Below are 9853 nucleotides of genomic sequence, written 5' to 3'. Positions count from 1 at the left end.
ACTGCAATTCTCAATCTTTAACTGATTCATCATGGGGTGGCACAGTGGCGCAGCAGGTAGTGTCTCTGTCACAGCTCCAAGGATTGTGAGTGATGTGAGGAGTGTGGTGTGTTCTCCCTGTGTCTGCGTGGGTTTCCTCCGGGTGACTGTCTGTGAGGAGTGTGGTGTGGTCTCCCTGTGTCTGCGTGGGTTTCCTCCAAGTGGCTGTCTGTGAGGAGTGTGGTGTGTTCTCCCTGTGTCTGCGTGGGTTTCCTCCGGGTGACTGTCTGTGAGGAGTGTGGTGTGTTCTCCCTGTGTCTGCGTGGGTTTCCTCCGGGTGACTGTCTGTGAGGAGTGTGGTGTGTTCTCCCTGTGTCTGCGTGGGTTTCCTCCGGGTGACTGTCTGTGAGGAGTGTGGTGTGTTCTCCCTGTGTCTGCGTGGGTTTCCTCCGAGTGGCTGTCTGTGAAGAGTGTGGTGTGTTCTCCCTGTGTCTGCGTGGGTTTCCTCCGGGTGACTGTCTGTGAGGAGTGTGGTGTGTTCTCCCTGTGTCTGCGTGGGTTTCCTCCGAGTGGCTGTCTGTGAGGAGTGTGGTGTGTTCTCCCTGTGTCTGCATGGGTTTCCTCTGGGTGACTGTCTGTGAGGAGTGTGGTGTGTTCCCCCTGTGTCTGCGTGGGTTTCCTCCGGGTGACTGTCTGTGAGGAGTGTGGTGTGTTCTCCCTGTGTTTGCGTGGGTTTCCTCCGGGTGCTCTGGTTTCCTCCCACGCTCCAAAAACACATGTTGGTAGGTGGATTGGAGACTCAAAAGTGTGTGTTGGTGTGAGTATGTGAGTGAATGTGTGAGTGTATGTGTGTACTTCCAGGGTCTGTTCCTGCCTTGTGCCCAGTGATTCCGGGTAGACTCCGGACCCACCACGACCCTGAACTGGATAAGTGATGAATGTTGTGAAATATTAAATAGAAAAATTCTATACCAGTATGATAAAAAATAACCTAAAAATGAAGGAATTTATTGGACGCTACATTCGTTATGAGCTCCATCAGGAACAATTCAATCCTGGTACAATAAAATTACAACAGAGCAGAGAATATTTGAATTCTCAATTACAATTACACACTAAAAATTACACAAAAATGCTTTAAACTTCTTTGATCACATCAGTAAACACAACCAGGAACATTGAGATCAGCAAAAATGATTGAGGAATTATCCATTTATTATAAGATTAATCAATAATGTGATTACTGTGACAGACCTGTGCACGGCTGAAAGACAGAGTAAAGGTAACCAGGGGAAACACAAAGAGAGTCATTGGAAGATCTGAAGCAGCAGAGAGAGTGTAAAGAAGAGCATGCCGAGTAGTGTGTGTGTGTTTGTTTGTGTGCTAAAACCGACAGCTATATACTTATCCCTCTCTCTCTCTCTCACACACACACTCTTCTGTTATGACAGACACTCTGGGGGAGCTCACAGCAGCATATTACTACTTCCTCTGAACAATGGAAAGCACACACTTTGCGCCGCACGGCCACTCATGAGCTGTCTAAACACTTACACCGACGTCCTGTGATTCACCCCGGCGCACGGGAACGCCACGGAAACTCACTGAGATGAACAGCCCCAGCCTCCCCAACCCAGAATAAACAAACACATGGACTAAACCGGTTCTGGATGGAGACATGTCAGTGACATTTCTGACTAAGACTAAGTTTAATCCTTAAAACAGCACTAGGTAAGATTGGGTATTTTTGCTCCTGGGCTCCCCCTTTGGTGGAAGAGTTCACTTTTACAGCACTGCCCTGAAATCAAAGGTGAGCGAGGGGATAGTTTCCAACCCTTCATCTAAATGATACATAGTGATGTTTCTACAATGCTGGGCCTGGAGTAGCACTGACAGAGGTGCTTTTCTCCCTGTTGCAGCTTGGTGGATCATCTCAAAGACTTTGAAGCTGTAATTTGAATGTAAATTAATACCTAGTGTTGCTTTAAAATTTAAATTCCATGGTCTGGAGCTCACACCATCTGCTTATCAATCTGGTTTTATCTAAAATCATAACCGTAAAATCAAAGTATAACTCTATTTACAGCAAGAAAACACAACCCTTTTTAATGTGGAGTGCATTAAAGCTGTAGGGAGCATTTACACAGAAGCAGAGAGAAAAAAAAAACCCTGACGCTTTATAGCTATCACTAAAGCTTTAGTGTAAAGATATCTGTTACATAACCATCACTGCTCACAAACAATGTGTGTGTATATTGCTAAACAGAACTGTTACACAGTTCTGTTTCTTAATGAAACGACTGTGACCTGCTTTGGCCCAAACCTCACAGCAGTGCTCTCCCCCTGTGTAAACAGCCCCTGTTCAGAACGCCCGCTTTCAGCACCTGTTCCTTTAAATGATAATGAGCCGCTCGCTGTTCACCCCGACCCCGAGCGCACAGCAGTGAGGAGCGAGGAGCAGAAGCTCTGGTTTTTAGCCGTTTTCACTCTGTTCTCTTTCTTCTCTGCTTTTACTCAGTGCTCTTATTTCTCCGCACTCGTTGTGTCTGTTTTGCTGAGTTTAACCTCAACGTTGTGCTCTCACACAAACGTGGGTCCAGTGCTTTGATTGGACCGATTCAGTCGAAGGAACGGGGCGATTCTAACGGGTCTCTGCACTTGACGTCAGAAGCGGAGCAGAATCAGAACGACACGTATCCCATGTTATCTGACTTCGGCAGCGCACAGAACACTGACTGTGCGGGTCTTGTTTCACTGTGTGTGGGTTGGTGGACAATGTTCTGGGCTAGTTCCATGCTCTAATAACAAATCTTCTCCACTGTAATGTAAACACACTGTAAGCATTGCCTATGTATCCTAAGCAACCGTAAGCCATAGTTTGATCGTCTTAAGTAAAAAACAAACAGGCCTTTAGCCATTAGGTACATCGGAGCACTTTCATTTGACCTTCATTGTCCATTACAATTATTAACATAAGCTTATAGCCGTTACAAATACCGGCTCATTAAGCATTGATGGATTTTTCCTGGAAACACTTGGCACCTTTTGACAGACCCCTCATTCATTCAGAATATCATGCTTCATAAAATAGACTATAGAATTTAACTGGTGAGTTAGTGATAATCACTAACTCCTGCAAACGAGGCGAGGATTAGCTTAGGGTTGGACAGTATAATAGTAATAAAATACACAGTGGTACATAAAAATAAGGGCGGTATCTCAAAATGATGATGGTTGCTGTAGTTTTTTTGTTGTTGCTGCTGCTACAAACAGATGAAGCTCCTGTCCTACAGCCCTGGCTCTTGTTTACGTCGATTTACTGGCACTGCTTTTGTCTTAGTGTCACACACAACTACAATAGACTGAACTATTACAGACTGTAACTAGACACGCCAGAAATATGGAGAGAGCTACAGAGACAAAAATGGTGAGAGAGAGAGAGAGAGAGCGAGAAGAAAAGGATGAAGAGAACAAGATCTCAGCTTGAGCTGTGGAAATAGGGCCAGTTCTCTAAGCAGTGCAGAAAGAAAGGGAGTGGACCCCAGAGTAAGAGAGGCTCAGAGGGGCTGGTTTAGGTGTTACCTCTCTCCAAAGAGAGCTGATGGTCCACTGACCCAAACTGTGGACACTCCTGGTGTGACCAGAGGGTTGTGGGAGGGTGCTGGGCTTTGGGATGGTCACTTTTACTGGTGCTCGCTGGAAAATCTGCCGTGTGTGTGTGCGTGTGTGTGTGCGTGTGAGAGACAAAATAAACAGATCATATGACAAATAGTCAACAAGTGACTAGTATAACACTATTGTCTTATGACAGTTTTCCTCTGCATGGTATATACTCTACTGGACTCTCGACTCTTCGTTTGGGCCCTGGTCTGTTTTCCACTAATACAGCCCCACTCCACCCAATCCCTACCCCCAAGAAATGTATTTGGTGATTTCTTTAAACCCTGTCTCCAGCGGGAACTGCTGGCTGAAACCACAACAACGGCAGCGGTAACGTTAAGCGGTGTTTACTCATGGTGTTGTTGTTGTTGTTGTTTGGGACTGAACACAGCTCCGTCATCAGTTCAGACAGATCAGTAGAGTTTGTTCCTTCCTTGTTGCAGCGTCCAGCTCTCGCTGGATTCTTTCGTCAGTCACTGATCCAAGGAGAGTTTGAACCTCTTCAAAAGACCACGGCGTAATTTTACGAGCTGCCGTCGTGAGTCGGATAAAAACAAACGTGATCTCTGCTGCAGCTGGAGAATTTACAGATGGAGAGTTGGTGCTGGTCGTCTGCACTGCGTGGCGTAGAGTGACGACTCTCTCTGGACAATCAGCGCTCTGCAAGGTTTACACGCCACGGTTTAGTCCCTACTCGACTCGCTCTGAACCACGAGAGAACAGCCACTAAACAAGAACCCGCTTCCAGAACCAGGACCTGATTCACCTGGTGGAGATCTGAGTAGAGCAGAGTAGAGTAGAGCAGAGCCCATGCAGTGGAAAAGTACCAACTAACTGCTAAAAATAATTACACAGCCATACACTAAGCTTCAGGCTTTACACACACAACATGCTTCATTCAAACACTTGTACAACTGTTAATACTGCACCAATAATCAGGTGCTCTCCCTCACACATGGCAAAACGATCCCGACTGAGGTCTGGCCATCATTACAGTGTAAAAGATAATCAAATGACGGCACTTGATCGGACCATCTCCTCTCACCAAATGAGGACCACACCAAGACCAGATCAGGGCCACGTCGCCAGAGGTCACCAGAGGCTCATGTCCAGTTTTCCAAGGCCAGCACAGTCTTTCCCCTAGGTAGGGGAGCTGTAACAAGGAGAATAGAGCCTCTGCCATTGCTAATCAATGTACTTGTACACTTGTACATTAGTGTATCAGCTTCAAACGTTCTCAGCTCTTTTGTCATTTTATGGTGACTGTGTGTCGTATTAAAATCACAGTTCTCATTTTATTCAACTAAAAAGTTTATTTAGTATATTGGGCGCTTCATTGGTTCTGAGCTCCATCAGAAAAAAGCTGCAGAAGACTGTGATGGATCTGTTCTGTTCTTGGGGACAATACTGTGTCCAAAAGTATGTGTGAGTGTGGGTTTAGACGAGTTACAGATGGAGACTTCGTGTTCAGTGTTTAGGAACAGAGCATTTATAATTTGAGTTTATTTATAATTTTCTAAAAAATGACAATTGTCTTACTGGTGACCAAGAGTCTGAACTATGGATGCATTTTTTTCCAACTGAGTACACATATGTGTAATTTTCTACTTAAGCAAACAGGAGCATTGTGTAATAGTGTAGTTATTAATTAAAAAAATGCTAATTTCTTGAACTGTCCATCTTTATTTTAGCATTTTCTCACATTCCACCACCAATAATTGGAATTTCCCTCTGGGATCAATAAAGTATTTATCTACAAATTAGTAACATTAGCAACAAGTTCTTAATATGCATTCGCACAGTGTTGTGGATCTTTGGGAAGACAGTTTCCATCATGTGATAACGGCTGGGAAGTTCCACACTTGGGAGTGATTATTTAAGAGCAGCAGCTTGATCTATGACGATGGATCCAATCCAAAATTTGCGAGCCGAGAAAATTATTTTGTGCGAGGAAAAACCACGTCAGGCAACGAACAGGGCTCTCGCAAACGGGAAAACACTTCCTGGGAGGAAGATACACTTCGAGTGAAGAAAAATCCACCTTGTTGAGGGACAGTCAAAACAGCGTGGCACACTCACTGCTCTATGGTTCCCCCTGCTGTTCGCTTTCCTTGGGTTTCCATCACTGACTGTGAAATAATTCTAGGTATAGCACTGACTAGATGCTGTGTATTGTCCTTGCTCTGGCAATGTCTGAGCTCAAGGGGAGATTGGACATTAACCTAGATGTATGAGCGAGAAAAAACATTCTGTTTGAACACTAAGCACTTTTTTGCGTTGCTCTGGATGCGAGCGTCTGCTAAAGGCTGTAAATGCAAATGTAAATCCTTCCACATCATGGACATTTTGAGTTGTCTGCTCATTAACACCGCAACGTGCACTAGTCACGAGGTATCAGATGTTGGTATCGGAGCCTCATCTGCAATTACGCGTACGAGTAAATGAACATGGTATCGGTATTCACGGTACACAGCATCAGTAAAGACTCCTCAGTGTCAGATCTGGACAGCAGTAAAATCACAGAGGAACCCCTGTAAAAGCAAAAATGATTCCGGGACTTTCCTGGAGGATGTGACTGGTGACATTGTGCCCATTTTACCTCGAGCTCTGCCATGATCCTTTCGTCCTCATCCTCGTCATCCTTTACCCCGGAGGCGGCGATGACCGGCGGAGTGGAGGAGGGGCGGGGTCCGTCTGAGGTCGAAGGCCGTCGGAGTTTGACCGGTGGCATCTGTGACTGAGTCTGTGCGTCCGGTTCCTCACAGTTTTCACTCTTCTCCAGTTTCTGCAGGAAGAGTGAGAGACAGAAGAGTGAGAGAGTGGAGTGGCCAGTATGTGTGTGTGTGTGTGTGTACTACACTTGTGAATGTAGATGTGAGAGTGTGAAAGCATGTCTTTGACCCCCTATGCACACAAATCCCAACTTGCACTTACAACACTGTAGCTCATCTCCACATGGTCAGTCTCTGACCACAGGGCCACTCATGGCTGGATATTTTTAAGCTGCTGGTCTCTGAACCTCACATTTACAGTTCCACTGCCATATCAGAGTCACTGCTGTGTTGAGATCCATCCACAAACCAGACAGCATCTGAACTGCAATGGTCCTGCGGTCAGAAACTGACCAGTGATGAATGAGGTAGCGGCTGAACATGGCAATGAGAATAATGAGAATACGCATCTGTGGGCAACTGTAAGCTGCTAACAAAAGGTCAGCCCCCACAACCCCACCACCCCCCAGATCCCTCTAGTTCATGCTCTTCTAACATCACAAGTTAAACAAGCTAGCTAGTGACATGCTATCGCTAAAAGAAATGGTTTACATGTAAGGCTTTAGATTTATTTTACTGCACATTACACAGTGTGTGTGTGTGTGTGTGTGCGGATAAGAGGGAGTTAAATATCTCTAAAATCATTCAAATATATTAATAAACTTAAATACATAAACATTTGTCATTTACGAAGATTAATAAATAGCCTAAATAGCCTGCACTGCTAAATCATCTTATTTCATTAAAATGTAATGCCTTAAAATGTAAACTTATCTATAAATATATAAATAAAATAAAAAATAAGAAGAAAAAGCGTAACAAATACAATAGGGTTCTACGCACTGAGTGCTTGAAACTATGTAAAACTATGTTTAATTACATTTGTGCTGAGGTAATTTTAAGCTGTGGTCATTTGCCATGGAAACGCTTTGACCAATAGCGTCGGAGAGAAGGTGGGGCTTAAACTGATGTGTTTAAAGCTGTAAAAATCCACACACAATGTGTGTCGACTGTAGACTCAAACCCTGACGTCAAATCAATTCAATATCCCAGACATTTTTCACCATGTAAAAATCATGAGTGGACACATCATTCACATCCTAAAAACGAGGACATGTCTGGGGAAAAGAGGAGGTATGTTCTTCCGAGTCATGTGCCATGATGTCAGCTGGTCCTAGGAGCATGGCTTAAAAAAACTATATGGTTATTAAACATTTGTGTTGAGAAGAAAAGGAGGTGGAGCTACAATTCTTCAGTTTTTGCTTTTAATCCTTTAACAGCACAAACTGTTCTCCCACATTTTCTCATTTAATAGCTTTGTGACCTCAGTTTCTGTTCCAAATAAACGGATTTTAATAGAATGTGAGCGAACAACATATTTATTGTTGGAACAAATTAAGAAATTGTGGCCAAAACTGAGTTATTGTCACTGACTCCCAGTGATGCCCTGTCGCTCACGGGCTCCCAAATGGCTTTGCTTTCTGGGTGGGCAGATTTCCCCACCACCAACCTCTCTATCAACAACATGGTGCAGCTGGCCCCCATTCTCCTCCGGCAGAGTGAGCAATCCGGTGATGATAATCTAGAGACATTGAGGAAGCACCTGCTTATTCCCACCCTCGCAGTGTGTGATGGGAGGGCACTATAACAGCCGTTGGGGTGGTATTGAGACCACTAATTTCAAACTGTTCCCTATAAATAGCAACCTACTACACCAATGAAAATAACAACCCACCAAGATGAGCATCTAAGGCCCTGTCCACACAGATCCATTTATTTTTTTTTAGTTTTGGCTTCCTGTCCACATGAAAACAGTGTTGTAGGTCACTGACCGAAAACACTGTTGTCACCTGATGTCTCTCTTTAAGGGGTACTATGGCCCCCTACTGGATTGAGGTGATAATGCAGCCATTTTCTTATTTGTCTGGATGGGGATGTTTTCATAAACAGAGAGAGGAAAATAATAAACACATCCGTGTGGACGGGGCCTAATAAAGACGTCGTCTTGTGTTTGTTTACTAAACCGATCTTCAAACAGAAAAATAAAACCCTGTATTAAAGTCAAAAGTCTTCGGTCACGTTCCTCACTTTGAGGTTCTTGTTGACGATGATGACCTCTCCGCTGCTGTTGGTCGTGAGCCCGTGGCCTGTTGGGAAACTGCGGCGCGGCGGTGGAGGAGGCGGAGACTTGGACGGCTTCTCTGTTCGATACCGCGGCACTGTCAGCTCCCCTGTCATCAGCCAGTCAATCAAACACACACACACACACACACACACACACACGTTAATGCAGGCAGGCCTGCACACACAATCATAGAAAGCTCTCAGCTGGAGTCTATTGAGATCAGCCTGCACTCAAACACAATTGCAGTCTTTCACAGAACGCAGCGCAGCACACGGTGAAGAGAATCGATGTAACGATCAGAGTGGAAGAGGACAATGAAAGCACAGGCAATTATAAATAGAACATTTCAAATGCCTTCACGTGTGCTGGGTAACCGTTTTCCCGAGAAGGCTTAAAAAGCCACTAGCAGAAATTCTCCAATCTGCATCCCGGGCTTTGCTCTGAGCTTGTTCCTGTGGAAGACTTTTATTATAGAAGCAGAATTATGACCAGAAACTGCAATTTGTTCAGATATTAAAATGATTCTGGCCCTTGTCCACTATGTTCATGGCCCACTTGCCTGAAGCACTGACAGCACTCGAGTGAGCCACATGTCAAATCAGGACCACATGTCGCCAGAGGTCAATGTTTGGGCCACTTTTGGCTTATGTCCAGTTTGCCATGTGCAGCACTGCCAGGAGTGGGCCCAATTTTTTATGCCGTGGCTGAATGAACAGTTTTAACAAGTGGGTCACTTCTAGTTCACCTGCAGTTTGCAGCACTGACAGTGGACCACCAGAGCCACATGCATATTTTCACAGGTTTTATTTTTTAATTTATGCTTACAGTTATATAGCATTTTAGCATTTAGCATGGTGAATTCCGAGGGTGGCACGGTGGCGTAGCAGGTAGACCTGTAACTGGACCTGTAACTGATAAACTATTCAGAGCTGTTTACTTGTGAACAGAGTGTGTGTTTGAAGTGGTGTGACTCCTCTAGTCGTTACGGTTCAGGTTTAGCGCTCCAGGAAACTCACAGACCAATCACATGTGTTTCTGCATATCACACGTGAGGCTCCTCAGCCAATCAGATCTGTGCATTATGATGAGCGCTGTGACTCCACAGAAAAAAAATGTTTAAAATATTACAGCTAATTACTACTTCCAGCACCTCTGTGTGTGTGTGTGTGTGTGTGTGTGTGTGTGTGTGTGTCAGTCAGACGGATGAAGAGAGCATGTTTTAATAAATATTTTAGATGTGGTGTGGGGTGTGCCGTGTTGGAAATAAGGTTGAGAAACGCTGCTCTAAAGGCGACTTTAATGAGCTCTGTTCCCTTCT

At 44.7% G+C, this 9853-nt stretch overlaps 1 protein-coding gene across 3 annotated transcripts in view; it reads right to left on the bottom strand.

The window, feature by feature from the left end:
- The window catches only part of srcin1b (SRC kinase signaling inhibitor 1b), a 106471-nt gene that overhangs the window by 12017 nt on the left and 84601 nt on the right, over positions 1–9853 (bottom strand). For 2 of the 3 annotated variants that reach the window (XM_066682659.1, XM_066682660.1), the window contains 2 exons: positions 8499–8641; positions 6239–6424 (listed from right to left, as the gene is read on the bottom strand). In XM_066682659.1, the coding sequence (XP_066538756.1) occupies positions 6239–6424; positions 8499–8641 (329 nt within the window). Of the gene's footprint in view, positions 1–3561; positions 3685–6238; positions 6425–8498; positions 8642–9853 lie in introns of all 3 variants that reach the window. The other variant, XM_066682658.1, reaches the window with a different exon arrangement.

This window comes from Hoplias malabaricus, chromosome 10, assembly GCF_029633855.1.
Source record: "Hoplias malabaricus isolate fHopMal1 chromosome 10, fHopMal1.hap1, whole genome shotgun sequence".
NCBI classification, from domain to species: Eukaryota; Metazoa; Chordata; class Actinopteri; order Characiformes; family Erythrinidae; genus Hoplias; species Hoplias malabaricus.
Note: the sequence above shows the minus strand (reverse complement) of the source record. Positions and strands in the feature narration are given on the sequence as shown.